This window comes from Oreochromis aureus, linkage group 8 (assembly GCF_013358895.1).
Source record: "Oreochromis aureus strain Israel breed Guangdong linkage group 8, ZZ_aureus, whole genome shotgun sequence".
Lineage (NCBI taxonomy): Eukaryota > Metazoa > Chordata > Actinopteri > Cichliformes > Cichlidae > Oreochromis > Oreochromis aureus.
Window position 1 is genome coordinate 26,370,502 of NC_052949.1, and position 18,219 is coordinate 26,388,720.

General features: G+C 41.3%; 1 protein-coding gene across 3 annotated transcripts; it reads right to left on the bottom strand.

Annotated features, from left to right (window-relative positions):
• Nucleotides 1-4,726: 4,726 nt before the first annotated feature.
• On the bottom strand, nt 4,727-15,866 carry si:dkey-94l16.4 (transcription factor 20). 3 transcript variants are annotated; one of them, XM_039616520.1, is made up of 6 exons: nt 15,690-15,866; nt 11,891-14,598; nt 10,113-10,206; nt 8,778-8,827; nt 8,591-8,654; nt 4,727-6,968 (listed from the first exon to the last, which is right to left on the bottom strand). In XM_039616520.1, exons 2-5 carry the CDS (start codon nt 14,591-14,593, stop codon nt 8,592-8,594), a joined length of 2,910 nt encoding a protein of 969 aa, XP_039472454.1. In that variant the 5' UTR covers nt 14,594-14,598; nt 15,690-15,866; the 3' UTR covers nt 4,727-6,968; nt 8,591. The 3 variants fall into 3 exon arrangements, with proteins under 3 accessions (XP_039472454.1, XP_031609190.1, XP_039472453.1); XM_031753330.2 differs by having other exon boundaries at nt 4,727-6,994; XM_039616519.1 differs by lacking the exon at nt 15,690-15,866 and adding an exon at nt 15,155-15,334 and having other exon boundaries at nt 4,727-6,994.
• Nucleotides 15,867-18,219: the final 2,353 nt, after the last annotated feature.

The following is an 18,219-nucleotide window of genomic DNA, read 5'->3' on the forward strand; positions in this document are numbered from 1 at the left end:
TCATCGCATCATTGTTCCTTTGCAGCGTTCACTCCGAAACCGTCCTTCAACATTCCCGCTCTTCCCAAATAAAAGTGACGTGCTTAAAGCACCCATGGCAACATGCAACAATAAGCAACGTGAGGATTCTTGTAAATAGTGACACGTGGGAGGTTTTATTGACAATTCTTGTTACGTAAAAAGCCGATACCAAATCAGTCCCTCAGTGGTGTAGACGTTATTATTGATTGGTTTGTGAATTTTCTGTTATAGTCTTGAGGTAAGTGTTTTCAGCGTCACCACTTTGCTCTTGCTCTGAAAGCAGATGTGTCAAGCGAGGGGTGGATCTGACTATGCTATGCTTTTTGTCACTCACAAGTCACTAGCCAATGAGCATGGCCTCCATAATTCGCTTTTCTGACCAAAGCTTGCAAAGTGTAACGAATTATATTTTTTTCCCATTTACCACAAATGACTGGAAATGCTGTTGTAGCCACAGGGATCATTGCCTGGTGGTCAGTATAAACAATTTGGGTTTTAAAGCACCTCTTTAATGGTATCACTTTTCAGACATGGACACCATGGCCACCTTTAATACTATTTCTGTACCTCAGTTAAAGGGCCAGTACGTAGGGCTCGGTGACATTAAATAATAAGACTGCAGATTGCTAGCAGCTTAAAAATCTTTACAAGCATCTAGTAAAACTTCTGGTTGCTTTCACCTAATTTCAAACACAAAAAATGGCCCTAATAGAGCCTGTGTTTTGTTTGCACATTCTGGGCTACACGGGCTCTCATGCTACTCTACAATATTTCAATTTCCTTTAAGCTAAGTTTAGATTTGCTATAACTAAAGGGGACCTATTCTGCTCCTTTCAAAGTAATTGTTATTTATTTTAAACTGAAACAAGCTACTTTAGCTCCTCCCCTCTAAGACAACTTTCTTCTGATTGGCTGCCCATTGTAAACAGAAGGTTTGAACAGCAGACGGGTGGGACGACAATGCCCGCAGCTAAAGCTATGTATCTGGGATATCACCTCCCTTTCATGACATCATATTAATCCAAGAGTAACTATCAGAACCTGGGTGTTTAAAACAAGTTTTAAGGTAGTTTTCAGCTCACAGGCATTACTTATACATCCAAACACCTCACTATCTAAGTGTCATTAATATCAGTAATATGAGTATCTGACACTGTAACAGTATGTTTATGACAAAGACATGAAAATGCATAAAAGGTTCCAGTTGAGTTTGAGTTTTGAAAAGAAAGCTAATTGCGTTCAGCAAACAGGATCCAGGATTTTTTTCATCTGTGTCAAACAACCCCCTGAATTCAGTGTTTTAAAGCTGTCTTAGTTTGGTGTCATTCAGCATGATTTTTCCAAACTATTCTCTTGTGTTAGTAGAAAGAGCAACATTAGCTTATTATACCCCTAATGTAAGAATAGCCTGATGTTGCTTTTTACACAAGGAAATTTTAAGTAGGTCTTTTGAAATTGAAATGCTGCATTTTCTTCTTTAGCCTTGCTTCTTTTTTCCAAGCATGGAACCATCTGGTAGCTAAATTAGCTAGCTAACATTTTGACAGTGGAGACAGAGCTATTGGTAAAGTCAGATGTTTTGGTGTTGTCTTGCCAACATTCTTTAAAACAGAAAATTTGACTTTTTATCACACTGTCTTATAAAACATTACACCCTCTTTAAATAAAACATAGACACAATTTGCACAAACCTGCAGTCTGACCTAACAATCAAAAGTAATTGCAGGATGTTATTTGTAATGAATGAATGATGATCAGCTGCAGTCCCTGTTTTATGAGTTAGCAAGCAAAACACAGAATTTCAAGATACCAAAAAGTAAATCTTTATTTTGAAAGACACACCCAGTATTGCTGTAGTTTCCTGTCAGAATAATTTTAAGATAGTAAATGATTCGCTAGAACTTGTGGTGTAAGCACTGTGCTCAGATGAAATACCAGTGCAGTATGCAGTACGCTGCAGACGAGGACACATCCGTTCACAAGCTGGGAGAAAAGATGAGTGACACAAAACTAGAAAGTGAGATGTGCATTTGTCATACGCCACCTTCCCCTTTCTCCCTCCCAGCGTCTGAGTCAGCCACCGCTGCCTCCTCATCCTATTCATATTGTGACGTGCTGTAATGGCGTTCCAGTGTCTTTCTGTCCGGTGACATTGCTGTATTTCAAAGCATCATGGTTTTGTGGAGTTTTAGTGAGTAGATGACCACAGCACTAGAACTTGTACCTGGTTCTGTCTTTGCAATACAACTGTCTTCCTGTAAGCTGAGATTTAGTCAATAAAATAAGAATTCTTGTTCAAGTGATATTTGCATTTTTCTTGTTTTCCCCTCCTAGGAGTTCTTTGTCATGCAATTGAATTTCATACAGGTGAAATTATGTAATCGCATTCAAACAAGGGAATCTTTAGGGGCATTTAATACCGTAAAGAATGTGGACAAATTTTATAAACAAGAAGAAATAAGTAATTTCAACACTCCATGGTAACCCGTGAATAGGCACTTGGTGATAGTGGGGAAGAAGAACTCCCTTTTAGCAGGAAGAGACCTCTGGCAGGAAAGTTCTAATTTTAAATTTTAATTTGGGGGCTCAGGTTAATGATGTTCATATAGCGCACTGAAATTTATAAATGAATAAAACAAGAATAGGTGATAAATTACTTCTAGTATTGTATGAGTTTTATACCACAAAATATTTTGAATAAAGGTTTATGCTGCTAGTAAAGTATTTTGGATACATGTTACAATGTTTCAATAGAAACATAAATGTTGGGTGGCTGACTGCAGTGTCTAAGTATAATTCAGAAGAATCATTTCAGATTTTAGTCAATGCACAAGTTTTAAGGCGAACCCTTTAGTTATCAAACGCGAGGCAAATGTTCAATCATGTTTAACAGAATTTTTCAAAGTAAGTAAAAAAAAATTATTTGTAGCAAAGCAGATAAGAGAGGAATCATGCACAGAATTGTTTTTGCCATTTAATATGGCCATTTAATATACGACATGATGGTGAATTATGCCTCTGTATATCAGGAGGAAGTTTGTTATATAGTTTAGCAAAAAGTTGCTTTAACCTATCATACCCCAGTGCAGTCGAAGAACACTTGTTGTATATAAATGACTTTTTTGCTTTTTACTGTACATACAACAAACATTTAAACTGACACACAAAAAAAATTAGCAGGACCTTGGTTTTTTTGTTCACTAAGTGGAAAGGAACATAATGACATAGGAAAAGAACAGCTGTGTAACCACAGTGAATGATGACTGAATTCCATTTAGCTGCCTCAGTTTCACAGTTGTGCATGCTGGGGCACTGCCATGGGTTACTCAGACACTAACCGTGCACTTTATTCTCATTTTTGATAATTGTTGTTCTTTTCCCGCCCCTCTAGGACATTGTAACTAATTAATTTGCTTGAAAATATCAAATTACTCTGATCTCAGCAAATACTTGGATTCAGACTGATACTGATACACCATTCTTTATTCAGTTATTAGTTATTATTAATATCTGGCTCTCTTCCACAGCGTGCTTTTGTCCTGTCTTCCTTCTCTCCCCCCAGCCGGTCAACCGCAGATGGCCCCGCCCCTCCCCGAGCCTGGTTCTGCCGGAGGTTTCTTCCTGTTAAAAGGGAGTTTTTCCTTCTCACTGTCGCCAAAGTGTTTGCTTACATGATTGTCGGGGTTTTCTCTGTTTTCTTTGTATTACTGCAGCCTCTTTACCTTACATTATAAAGCACCTTGAGGCGACGGTTGTTGTGATTTGGCGCTGTATAAATAAAATTGAATTGAAACTGAATAGAATGGACTTCAAATGAAAAATGAAATAAAAATTCAAAAGGCAGTCAAACAAGAAAACAGTTAAGACAATAGCAAACTGCATTGTAGCCCTTCTCTTTTTACACTTTGTATTAAATAGCATATTTACTCATGCATGAGTTCCACCTGTCTTTGTGTTTTTGCTAAGTGCTTGTGAGCTGTTACATTCTCATAAAGACAAAGCAGGTGAAATATGGTTGAACTGAATTAAACAGCAAATATATTGCTAACATAATAGCTGTTAATGTCAAACTTAATATCATGAATTAATAAGGGAGCTTTTCTTTTGTGTGAACTTTGGCGCCCTCTGCATCCCAGTAAAAATACTGGTTATCACCAGTAAGACTTTCAGTAGTTTGGGATCAGTGTGATTTTATAAAATGTCTTTTTGAACAACCAAGACAAAGGTGCAGTAGATTAAGTAAGGGCCCTCTCAAAACTGGCTAATTGTTATCCAGATTACATCTTTTAAACGACTGTGCCCAGAGCAGCAATCTATGGTTTTATCCAGTTATTGGACGTTTCCCTGTCTTTAACTGCTGTCATCCCTTCCTTCTTTTTTGGGGGGGTGTGGTTGTTTTATGTATTGCGTTCAACAAAAATCTGCAGATGGCTGCAGTTTTATGCTGCTATCCCTCGTCTGCTTTCTTCCCAACCATACAAATAAAAAGACAAACATGTCTTAACTTTGGAAAAACTGAGCCAAACTGTGGACATCACCTCAGTGTGCAGGATGAAGGGATACATGCTATAACTATATATTAATTTTACATTTATTATTATCATAATATATAATTTCATATTGGTCATTTTGATGCTTTGCAGTATTCTAATATGTGTGAGATAAAAACTTTACTCAAGATAAAGATAAAAAATTCTTTCAGAAAAACAGTGAACAAAATATTTATTCTTAAACAATTACATGACCTCTGATGCTCCAACAAATGGACAAGACAATACAAAAAAAGTTACCATAAAAATAAGACGATGACAAAAGTGTGACAGTGAAGCAGTCCATGTCCTAAAACAAAACACCGCATCACTGACGGACACATGGAGGCGGTGTTGGAATGTGACGAGTAGTGTGTAACCAGGACAGAAAAAAGGCGTTACATCTGAGGAGATGAGCACATCCTGCTACATGTATCATTGCTCCAGTCAATGTGGGGTTGACACAACAGAAGAAAACAAACATAAAAACCCATTCGAATATCTGAGATTCAGCCCTGAGATTAACACACATACAACATAGTTTTAAAAAATCCAAGCATTTTGCAAGACTGTAATAATAAAACATTCTCCAAAATCTCTATTTGGTACAAGTGCTTGAAACTGGAAAACAAAAAACAAAGAACTACAGGCTCAGTGACACACCTGCTTACTTAAAAATAGTTGATTAAAAAATGTATTATTTCACTGCAACAAAATATAAAAACGGCAAAACAGAAAGATGGCACAAATGGAACAGACATGGTGTTTTCAGGGTAGGGAGATTTGTGTGTGTGTGTTGAATCCTGCTGCTGCTGGTGAGACACTAAGCAGACGAAGCCTTCAGCTGCCACTGTGTGGATGTCTGTTGACATCGAGTAATGGCTTAATGGGCCTCACACAGCACAGCGCTGCTCCTAATGGCGCTAAGGAGAAGTACACAGACTTTAACACCAACACTGATCACAAAGACTTTTTCTTCCAAAACAAAAAACAGAGTCTGACGTCCTCAACAGGTACGCTGGGTTTGTCCCACACAGTAGGTGAGTACCTGTGCAGTCAGAGGGTTTTACTAGGAGGCGGCCCAGCACGTATCTGGTTTTACTAACAACAGTCTGCTGCAGAAAAGTGCATGCAAGCTGCCCTCAGGAACACCGTGTGCAGTACATCCACAGATTTGTTGTTGGACCACAAGCTAGTGAAGGAACACCGAGTCCATGTAGCGCTGGTAAGTCAGATAAGGCTTCTTCAAAAGCAGCATGTAGGCCCAAGTAAAGACATCAGGAACCTTAATACTAGCGCGGCCATTCCTATTCAATTTAAGACTGATGGAACACCAGAGTAACCGTTACCCCTCCTTGTTGAGTCTGAAGTCAAACGAGCAGCTGAGTGGTCCTGTGTACTCTAAGGGGGTTGGTTTGTTGAGATGATGACAGGGAAATCTAACACAGGATTCCCTTTCCTTTAGGAGTGGAAGAAAATGAATTGTTTATTAATTTATAAACCCCTAACACAACTCCTAACAATTCAGACTGAAGTTTATTAAGATTGGGCAGAGGTGGGAGGCAGGCAGTTGGATCTGACTATTTTAAGTTGACAAGGTGACCAATGAGCCTCAAAACGGCAGATATAAGAGCCTGAAGCCAACAAAGTTTGGAGGCAGCGGTCAGCTGAAGACAGTAATACTGCAGCTGGAGCAGAGGGCCAAAGTGCTTCCTGTGAAAATACATTCAAATACATGCACGCTTTGCGGCTCGCTCAGTAACACCTGCTGGGTGAATCTGCACTGGCAACAGAAAGCATAATGATCCAACAAGGTGTTGCATTAAATCTGGAACCCTGTTGTGTAGATGATAATCAGGTACCTTTACTCTGGGAGGGTACTACCTTGAGCCATCGGCCCCTTCTTTCTGTCCCAAAAATCTCCATGACTGGCTTTTTAATTCAGCATCAAACTGCTTTAGCAATAACTTAAAAAACAAAAAAACAAAACACTCAATCCAACCTCTTTGACAACTGCTAAAGAAACCAACACGAGAATAAATAACCCAAATATAATCAAATACTTAGAAAATCTTTAAAAAAATTAAATATCTTTGATTGTTATTCATATTTAATTCAGAAGAAGAAGAAGAAAAACCCCCCAAAACATCCCATATAAATAACTACACAAATAACAAATTCAGCATGTTACTTCAAGAATGGTTCTCCACAGTCTGCGGGTGGTGTTGGCTGATGAGTACTGTCAGACTGGACTGAGGGAGGCTTCGGTGACTGGGGTCCTCCAGTCCCAGTGCCTGGTGGGGGTTAACAGTGCAGTTGAAGGACAGAGGGTGAAGTTAAGGTTTGCGGGTGCTAGCTGTCAGTCAGAACAACCCTGGTCCAGTGTCGCCATGGTTACCAGCGAGGTGGTGGGAAGGCCTGCGAAAATGCTGCAGGTGAATTTTCTAAATGGAGAAAAACAAAAAACAAAAAAATTCTCTCAATGCATTTAATAGAGAGCAAAAAAAAGTAGCAGCAGCTACCACTACATGCATCCTTACAAAGGAAACATGAGTCGTCACAGCAGGGTTCTGGATCCTAACCACCAGTACCACGAGTGATAAGAGCAGGTGGATTTGTCTCAATGTCTCCCATCTGTTTTCCCATTTCCCTTAGTATAAACTGAACCACGCTTTGTTAAAGTAAACCCTCCAATCTATTAAAACTAGCTTATATGTTTTTAACAAATAGACTATATCGCCTAAAGTATTCACTCATCTGCGTTCACATGCATATGAACTTAAGTGACAGACCATTCTTAATCCATAGTGACTAATATGATGCACGCCCACCCTTTGTAACTGTAATAGCTTCAGTTCTTCTGGGAAGGCTTTCCACAAGGTTTAGGAGTGTTTATAGGAATTTTTGACCATTCTTCCAGAAGCACATTTGTGAGGTCAGACGCTGATGTTGAATGAGAAGGCCTAGCTCAGTCTCTGCTCCAACTTATCTCAAAGGTGCTCTGTCGGGCTGAGGTCAGGAATCTGTGCAGGCCAGTCAAATTCTTCCACACCAAACTCTCTCGTCCATGTCTTTATGGGCTTTGCGTTATGTACTGGTGCGCAGTCATGTTAAAACTGGAGTGGGCCATCTCCAAACTGTTGGGACCATGAAAGTTGCCAAAATGTCTTGGTATGCTGAAGCAGAGCAGAGTTCCTTTTACTGGAACTAAGGGGCCGAGTCCAACTCATACCTCACACCATAATCCCCCCCTCTAACCAAGCTTTTCACTTAGCAGAATGTAGTCAGACAAGTACCGTTCTCCTGGCAACCACCAAACCCAGACTCTCCCATTGAATTGCTAAACGGAGAAGTGTGATTCGAGAACATGTCTCCACTGCTGTAGAGTCCAGTGTCGACGTGCTTTACACCCATGCAGCCAACACTTTGCATTGCGGTAAGTGATGCAGCTGCTCAGCCATAGAAACCCTTTCCATTAAGTTCTCTACACACTGTTCTTGAGCTAACCTGAAGGCCACATGAAATTTGGAGATTTGTAATGATCGACTCAGCAGAAAGTTGGCGACCTCTGCATTCTGCACACACGCCTTAGCATCTGCTGAAATCGCTCTGTGATGTTACGTGGCCGATGACTTTGTGAATCAGTTGCTGTCTTTCCCATTCACTTCCAAATTGTTATAATATCATGAACAGTTAACTGAAACAGTTAAATGGAATCACTTATTTCTGGCTGCATTTCTATGTTCTAGAGGTAACAGCATGTCTATATATATTATGGTTGTGGCTGAGGTTAAACTAACACCATGCTCAATTCTGCTTTTCAGGAAGTTGATGTCTTGTGTAAATCTGTACTGTGGGTTTAAAAAAACGAGCTAAATTAAAATTATCTTGTGTACTTTTGCCGCTCAGCAGATACCCCAAACCAAGATAACCACTATACTGGCACACAGCTTTAAAAATAAAAAATGCTCTCTTGTTGCCAAATACATTTCAACTGTCAGTGGTTTGATCAGCAGAAAGCAGAAAAAGTATTTACTGACCTCATGAGGTTTCTGTCCCCTTTCGTCCCATCTGCTCTCTGGAGGGGCCTTTGAATGTCTTGTTCTAAGAAGACATCACAAATCCAAAGGTTACGTTTTAAATGGTCACAAGTCAAATCTTCAATAAGAGCAAACGAACATTTTCAAAGTGCACACAAATACAGTTTTAAAGAGCACTGCTGCTCACCTTGTGCTTCTTACACTTCATGGAGAAGTTTTCTTCAATGAGTACACAGTCTGCAGAACAAGAACAGAACAGGAGTTGGCAATGATGCACTGATTCATCTGAAAGGTTCAAACGCCCCCACGTGCAAGTTCAGCCTGAGCGGAAGTGATAAGAGCCAACAGCCCTTCACAAAGGAGCTATTTTCAGAACAGTGCGCATGCGTGCACGCACACACTGAACACAAAGCAACAGTCGTGGGTGTATGTGTTCAACTTTAACTTTGTACCTGTTAAAGTTTAATTTGAGACTTCAGATGTAGGATAGACAAAGTAAATAAGAACAAGTAAAAACAGTAGTCAGAGGGGCAGATGGCACAAATCTGAAGTTACTCCATCAAACTGTGGGTGGAGGTAAAAATTCCAATCACCAGAGGAAAACCTGCAGGGCTGCGTGCTACTAGAAGTAAATAAAACACTCAAGATAAACCTGAAAAAAATAGACTGTATATAAAAGATGGACCTGGCCACCAAGACGTCAACCACTGGTTAGGGTAGTCCGGATGCAAAGTCTCAAGCTCAGTGTTTTGGGCATAGAAAGTGCTTGTGATGAACTACGGATGGCTCTGACTGAGAAACCAAGAGACACTGCATACAGTAGAATCAGGCTACATCCACACGTACACTGGTATTTTTTAAAACGGAGATTTTCCGTTTTTTTTAAAAAAAAAAAATCCCGTCCACACGCACAGTTTTGAAAAAATATCTCCGTCCACATGTAAACGCTAAGAACGAAATGTTGGCCAATCAGAAGTCTAGAAGGGAAAGACTAAACAGGGTTTGTACGTGTGGACGAAAGGTGCGAATGCATAGAAAAATCTGCATCACCAATCACAAGGTAGCCCAGCCCTAAAACATACTTCGCTTTTTTGACTATTAGAGAAAAAATGCTGTATTCAAGAAAACTTGGAACTACCAATTAAGACTATAAAACACTCAGTAAAAGGTTTACGGATGTCACCTAGAGCCGAGGGCCGTTTTCCTGCAGACTTCTATACAACTGAAAGCATTTTTTCCCCAAACACAGACGCCAGCAGAAAGAATCCAAGTTTAAGGCACTTCCGCATTGGCCAGAGTCAAATATGCACAAGGAGATTACTTCAGATTGTATCACTTCCAAACTTGTCCCGCATTATCTCATTTTTATTTTGTGACAAAAGTTTCAAACTATGACGAAAATTACTGGTCAATGAAATTAACACGGGTCCATCTTTTGCATACAGTCTACAACTTAAGCATGAATGCAAATGTTAAAATTGCACAAGACAGGCATGATAAGAGTTTTTACTCTGCTGCGTACCTGACTCCAGAGCACACCTGTAGTGGTACTTGTTGGGGCAGCCTTTGAAGAAGCAGCCCAGCGTAGCACCTGGGTCATGGCACGCTGAACACGTCTGAAAACACAGCAGATGAGGTCAAGAGAAGACATCCTGCACACTTCTACCACATGGGACAGGATATATCATTAAGGTAATTACTATATAGTTTTAATTAAAACACTGCCTTCAGTAGCTGTAAATTACAAATGGTCTTAATCTACAATGGCGGATTTATACAGTACGGCTCTTTAACAGTCTTTCAAAATAAAGTGAAACTCCAAATGCTGCATTTACCACCAATCTGACACCAGTCTGATTCATGATGCTTTAAGACGGTCACACCTTATCACCTCAGGAGAAATTGAAAGAACGCTGCCTTGGTGTACCCATCACACAGCAGACACTTTGACTTTAAGATGCCAACGTTGATCTTCAGTCGTATCAGGCATCAAACTAAAAGTCCCCAAGGCATGCTCAAGCTCAAAATATACCATCACCTCTATTAATTTCTATGCATAACCCCTACTCCGGTGGCAGCAGGGGCATGCTGGCACTAGTTGCTTCTCCAGCTGCAGTCTCTCAAGTGTATGTGTAGACAATGGATGAACACAAGCTAGCTCAGGGTATCTTGAGCTGTATGACCTCAACCAACAGTCAAAACTTTACTGTGACACATTTTGCAGGGACTGTTTTATAACACACACTTGATATCATCATATAAATATCAAAGCCCTTAAGCTATGCAAGATTTCTACTCATGACTTGAAAAGAGATCAAAGTTTAATTTAATGATCTTATCTTAAAAAGAGGTGAATGAGCCAGTCGGGGGAATTCTGGACTAGGTCATCTGAACTACATGCTGAATAAGGATAGTTTCAGAAACTAGAACCTTTAAATCAACTTTCAGTCATTTTCGCCTTTTCTCACAAGGTTTCTATCTGGTTATATCAAATAGGTTATAAAGGGCTAAATTAGAACCTAACTCTGACTGCACAGTGCTTGTAATTAGATGGTTGTAAAGCCACTGGCACCATTTTTCTTCTTAAGAATAACGGCCTTGGAGGACCCATATTGGAACCGGGAGTGGCGTCACTCTCGAGGTTACCAAGTCTTGGTAGCATAGTTGGAAAACCAGGACTTCATGTGCTCCTCAGCAAGGCAGAGCGTATATATTTATTACTAATACATCACTAACAACACTCACTATGCTTGGATTTTAGTGCTTAAAAACACTGCTGCAGCACATTCACAGACAGAACCAGGTCAGTGCATATGACTATTTTAGCCAGTAGAAAATATACAACAGTGGCTGCACAGATTACAGTTGGTGAGACTGCTCGAGGTTTCCGAGTTGGAAGTCTGAGTTGGGGGAGGTGTTCCAGGTGAAAAATCCTGACTGGCTATTTGCAAATTTTGACTTTTGGCCTCAAATGGAATGCACCGTATCCATCTTACTCTGTAGATGGTTAAAACTTTGCCAAAAAGTAAAGAGACCTCCCCAAAAATAGTGTCTCAGTGTCATTTTCCCTGTACCAATAATTTCCAGTATTTTTCTAACTGAGCTAATAAGCTAATTATTCACATTTCCTCTCGCAGTGATTTGAAAGCATTTAAAATATATAACTCTTTTAGAGGCATAGAAAACAAGCCACCTGCAGTACATTAACATCACAATGCTGCTTTCATTTCCTGCTTCATTATATCAGCTATGAGTCCACGTGCTATTGTGCAACACTCCAAATTTAAAGTGCAGATTTACCGTCTCCTGGCCTACTTTGACAGCCTCCTCCAGGCCGTACACTTTGCCCTTCACAAGGAACACGCCTGCAGACCAGATGCCGCAGTCTTCATGAAGCCAGTATTCACAAGGTTGGAGAAGCAACACAGGGGGGCTATACCAGTCTTCCACATTCGCAGAGCTAGCATCTGACCGCACTCGTTTAGCTGCAGGGCTGCCTGTGCTGATGCTGCTGTTGTTCCATCGGTGGTTCTCCATTAGGCCCCTCTTCTTCAGCTGAGCTCCTGGCCTCAGGGCCCGCACGGCGGGCACAGCGGCACACTTCCTCCCCCTTCCTCTCATGCTGCAAGATGAAGAGTCCGAATCACTGTAGTCATCCTCTTTGAGGCCTAAAGTGCTGGCTGGTGTTTTGGTGCTCGGCTGGTACCCCTCAGGGAAGTAAGGGCCGTGAAGGTCCCCCAAGTCCATGGCGTTGGCTGACTGCCCACACAGGCAGCAGATAAGAGGGCGCTGATGCTGACCGTGAGTAGACACCCGGCCCAGCTGCAGACAGGAAGTGCTGGGTACGACTGCAGAAATGAAGCAGCTGGTATTAGCCTGCTGCTGCTGCGGGCCCTTCTTGTGCTGCGCCCTTACCTCCTCTGGGTAATTGATGACAGTACACAGCGACGGAGAGGACTGCTGACGCTCCACGTGGATAAACGGAGAGAAACTGTCTGGCCTCATATCCCTTTTATCCTCCTTGTAGTTGACATACTTGAGCTTGATCTCAGGCTCTTTTGGGGAAAACATGGACAAAGACTGACCGGGTTTATGTTTCTTTCGTCTTCTTTTGGGAGTGTGAGCAGCCTTCGTCTTGGCAGTGGGCGACGTTTTGCTAGCAGGAGATCTACTGTTGGCTTTGCCTTGGTTTTTCTTTGGAGATTTTGATGGTGGAGAAACTCTTGCCACCTGGATTTCCACTGAGGGGTCTGGCTGAGGAAGCAGTTCAGGCTCCTCCTTTGAGTTATTATGTAGAGCAAACTGAGGACTTGACTGTGGGGAGGTTTTCCTCTTTGACTTCACAGGGCTAGTTTGGGTTGGGTGCACAGGTTGGGAAACATTCACCGGTTCAGTCTTTGAACTCTCTCTCCGTGCAGCAGACCGGGGGCTTTTTGGAGGTGTGCTGCGCCGCGACTTTTTAGAATTACCGATCATTTCTGAATCAGAGGTAGAGTCTTTGCAGCTGTCAGTATTCAGGTTATTTGATTTGCTCCTTTTCAGAGGAGTTACTGCTTTCTGTTTTGCTGGTTTCGCTGAGGCAGACACTTTTACTCTGCTTCTCCTTTTACCTGCTAACAGAGAGTCTTTCTTCTTAGAAATAGATATGGTGGAATCACTAGATGTTGACTGGGAAGCATTAACTTTATTACTAGTGCGTATGCATCCTGATACTTTATACCTGCTTGAATTTATATTCATAACTATGGCCTCTAGCCGTGTCCCTCTGCTGGAACGTATTGGCAGCTTCTTTTCTTTCAAACTTCTCTCTAGTGCCTTTGCATTCCCGTTTATGTGAGGAATAACAGTCTTGTGATTGTTTTCAGGAACTTCTGCTGCACAAACATCATCTGTCAAGTCGATCAAAGGCTCCAGCGCAGCCTTTCGTCTACTGCCCGGCTGTTTATTTTCATCGCATGAATCCAACCTTGTGGTGCCATCGCTGATGCCAGAGCATGGCTGAATGGCCCCTTCTGTATTCAAGCTATCACACGAGACCCCCTCAGTTGTCTCGAGATAAGAGTTGTCGCCGCTGGGTGAGCTTGAGGCCTGAGGCAGGACAAATACATCTTCCACATCGTCCAGTGAGGTAGCAGAGGGGGAAACGGGGTCCTCCAGAGGACTTATATACTCCCTGCTCAGTGAACACAGGTCTCTGGCACCCGCACTGTCTGAGGCAACCACCTGCTCTGGTGTCTTAGACATGAGAAAGAGCACCTCAGAGCCTGCTTTCTCTTCTTCCTTCTCTGTGACAGGGGTGACAGTCTCTAGTGAGGATTCGGCACATGCTCCTGAACAGTTATCCAGACGCGGACTGTCATCAGCAGTAAGGCTGTGGTCCTCTTTGCTTTGCAGCGGCTTTTCAACATCCACGTCACCGAAAGTGACTCCTCTGTTACACTCAAGAGAGTCCTGTGTTCTGTCCACATGGTTTTCCGGTCCCCCTTGAGCCTGAGACAATGACTGAAAAAGTTCCGTCTGTGTGGCGAGGTCCTCGGGCCCCTCAACCTGCGCCAAGTAATGCTGGTTCACTGCATAGCCGGTCTCCCCGAGCTCTTTATCTGTGTCACAAGGAGGGTGGAGGGAGAACTTGCTGATAGGCGACACACTGTACAGAGGCGAGTGTTGAGATAGGGTGTCTTGAACAGGGAAGACGTGAGACCGGCTCACGTAGGAAAGGGTGACTGTAGTGCGCGAGAAGGCATTGTCTGGTTGAATTTGATCCCCTGATTGGTGTGCGATGTCCGAGGAGCTGGTCTCTGAGAATCCCTGTAATCCAGGGTTGCTGTTCCCAGAGTTTGGGAACCAGCTGGGGCTCTTGACCATCGACAAGCCATCAAAAGCCGTCGTGGAGTTGAGGACACATTCTTCCCCTTTCCTGGTCAGGTCGATCACAGTGGGGATGCAGGAAGTAGAGAGGTCTTGAGGCTGTAGATCATCTATGCTCCCTGGTGGCTGCTCCATAACAACTGCAGTAGAAAAATTAAGAGGATATTCATGTTAGTTTATAAATGTTGACATACAGAGATCAATTTCTGGGTTTATTTCACCACTACACAGGATAACCAGAGTGGCTTTCCTAAGACCAAATGCTCCTTTTCCCCCAAAAGCTCCAAATCACAGTTTTACTTTTTACCATTACATTGAGTTGACACTTTGTTACACTGTTATTAAACACACTCAAAAGTAAGTTTATTTCATTTGAAGCAAAGAACTGAACCACAACCCCGTACAAATGAAGTCATGCTATTAAAATTAGCTTGGAAACTGACGTGTGCTTGATTTTCATTAACGCTGGAGAACATGACAAGGGTTAACTGACAATTTACGCTTTGGCTTATTTCCAAATTGTATTAATAGTATTAAATGTTCTGAATAAAAAGTTGTTACGTTTACCCAATAATCTCTGTCCGAACACTGGACTGACTTTTTAACCACTAGAACTAACAGGTCGAGCTTGCTAACCACACTTAGCTTAGCCACAGCTAACGCTAGCTAGGCCCGGCTCCGGTAACATTCACTTACTGCATTAAAGATTTGAGAACTTTAAGGGGTTTTTCGTTGAAGACTGGAAACTGTATCATACAAAACGTGATTTATCAACTTCTACTTATCGACAACAGCCACTGTTCATTTCGGCGAGGTCCACTGCCCGCAAAGTGTGATTATTCCGATAAATTGTCAACTTTTATAGCTCAGTGACAGACACCGTAGGTTACATCCTACTGCGGCTTTTACTAACTTTAGTGCGAAAACAGCAGCCAATGAGATTTAAAAATGTTTTATTTTGTTTAAAACGGTGTTCTTTGCTTCATTAAATGAGTTCCGAACTGAAGAGTAGATCTCAAAGATTTAGAGAAAGACATCTTGCTCTCTAGTAGAGGTCCAAACAACACGTAAAGCAAGGTATTATCAAATTACGGGTTACTTTTCATGGAGTTTGGCGAGACGTTCTCTCAATTAAAGAGAACGGCAAGCATCGGGGCAAGGCCCGGCTGGATGAAACAAAGACAGAGCGGAGGTAATGCGCTGTGCTGTTCTGCTGCTGATCAAAACTTACCCGGACGGGAGAAATCGCAGCTTTTTTAAACGTCCAGTTAAGAATCCCTCCCGCCCCACATCTCCTTCAGCAACACATCTATTCTAATGAACCCCAGTAAAAACTACAAAGAGACAAAGCCCTAAATTAAATAAAGATCCACACACTTTCCAGGAACACACTACTCTGATAGCAGCAGTGTCAACTTGTACATAATCTAAGGCTTCCGGGCACTCCTTTCACAATAAAGCAATTACCAGTAGGTTTATTGTTTCTTAATTTAAACTTATGTCAATAAAAAGCAAAGTCCAAATACAAAAAAGATTTTGCGAAATAAAACTCAGTGTTTATTCCAGATAAATTAATTTGCCAATTATCCAGCGGTTGCATACAAGCTGTCAAAGCTTCAGAGCCTTGACCTTGAAGTAGGCTGCTAGTCACTGATGATGAAAAGTTTTTTTGTGTTTTCTTTTTATTCAGCATTGCCGTCATCTGTTATCGGGTGACTGACAAGTCAAACCGAGCAGCAATGAAACAGTTGTCACTCGGCTAAGGAACAGAAAGGCATTGTGGGAGACGAGTGGTGTGATCTAATAGAAAGTAGTAATCAGTACGTTACAGTTGAGTGTTTTATGATCTTTCGTTATTACTGATAGCAGTATTAAAGAAAGGCCATCAACAACAAGTCACTACAACAGTTGCCTTGAGGTGCTTTATATTGTGAAGTACTAATAATAGTAACAATAATACAGAGAAAACCCCAGCAATCAGACGACCTCATATGAGCAAGCACTTGGCGAAGGTGGGAAGGAACAACTCTCTTTTAACAGGAAGTAACCTCTGACAGAAGAGGCTCAGGGAGGGGACCCATGCCATGCCATGAGCCATTGGGAGTGAGGTGAGGGAGACAGGACAAAACAAAACACAAGTTGTGGAAGAGAGCCAGAGATGAATAATAAATAATGATGAAATCCAAAGTGGTAACACGCTTTCACTCGCAACACACTTTAGGTTCAATATCACAGTGGTAAGACTGAGATAAGGAAGTATTCCACCAATTAGTATACACTAACATACACATGATACATACTGTACAACAAAAGTTACAGTAAAATCAATTGCAGGTGACGTGAATAACATTTGTTACAATGTAATGTGTGACCGTACAGCAAGACAGTCATGGGAGTCTGTGTGGAGTTGTCTCTGGGTACTTCCTCCTACAGTCCAAAGACATGCATGAGGCTAGGTTAATTGGTGATCCTAAGTGGCGGTAGGTATGACTGGTTGTTGCCTTCACAAAGTATGTACTGTTGCATGCAGTATGCAAAACATATGCAGTATGGCATGTACTACCTCATCATAACATTATACTTTGAACTTTGAACCTGTTTCTGTACATGTAATTAGTCCAGAGGAGTGCAGGCTGGAATGTTGGTATTAAAATGCTCTCTGTCTCAGGTTTTCTATAGATGAAAATAGCTTCTGCAACCGAACAGTGAAGCCAAGCACAAGTGCCTTAGATCTGAGTTACTTTTAATGGCCTCAAAGCAACCTGTTAATGCAGCAGATAAATGAAAACTACAGGACTGTTCACATAGGTAAGTAACAAAAATAGTTCATATACTACTTTCTAATGAATTATTTTGCTAAAGCCCAATAAACAGCTGATGACCATTATGAAGGAGGTCATAAACAATGGCAAGAAAATAGTTTTTCAGAAATTTAAAACAGACCTCTGTAAACATGTTCCTGGGTTTATTCAATTCCATTTTAATTATATAAGGCCAAATCACAACAGTCACCTCAACACATCTAACTATAGGTCTCATTTTGGGTTACACTAAATAAATTACTACGACCATTTGGTAAACTATGGTCAGTAATAGAATATGCTCATTGTCGCCAAACTTTTTCACTCCAGGCTCAAAGGACTGTCACAGCAACTACAGCCAGACCCTTTGACACCAAGGGACAACCTTTGGAGCTGAGAAATGAAGCCAGTGTGGAAGTGCAAAAAATAGTTCCTCTACTGTAATTTTTTTGCACTTCCACTCATGGCTCGTTCACATAGGGTCATGGTTAATTTGGTCAACTTTGCAGAATGAAATGTGTTTAGAGTTTGGTACAAAAAAAACAGGGTTTTGGTTTCTGTGAATAGTTTTTAAGATGAATAATTATACTGAAAATGTTAGCAGACACTTTTATTCCAAAAAATAGATTCCCTAATATTTGTTTTATGTGGAGTTGTTTTTTTTCTCATTTACATTCTGCTCAAATCAACTGGTTGTTGTGTTTGTTTCATTCAAAACATATTACAGTGGACATTGCAGAATGCCTTCCCATGGAAAAACTATGCGTCATTACTAGCACCAATAAAATGGCTATAGAGTGTTTCTCACATCTTTTTCCATTTCATTTTCATGTCTCTGCAGTCATACATACAAATCAGCAAATAGCTAATATTAGGATAGAAATCCATCTTGAAATCTGGGATGCTGTGTGTTGCTGAAAGGTGAACTTCAGTCCTTCGTTCTGACTCATCTTTGCTGTA

What these genes read in the sequence shown, in the direction of transcription:
- si:dkey-94l16.4 (XM_039616520.1), bottom strand. Translation starts at nt 14,593, where the DNA reads ATGGAGCAGCCACCAGGGAGCATAGATGATCTACAGCCTCAAGACCTC. An exon ending in TCAAAGTAGGCCAGGAGACG is followed by an intron (nt 10,207 to 11,890) that starts GTAAATCTGCAC and finishes CTGTGTTTTCAG; the next exon opens with ACGTGTTCAGCGTGCCATGA. An exon ending in TGAAGTGTAAGAAGCACAAG is followed by an intron (nt 8,655 to 8,777) that starts GTGAGCAGCAGT and finishes ATGTCTTCTTAG; the next exon opens with AACAAGACATTCAAAGGCCC.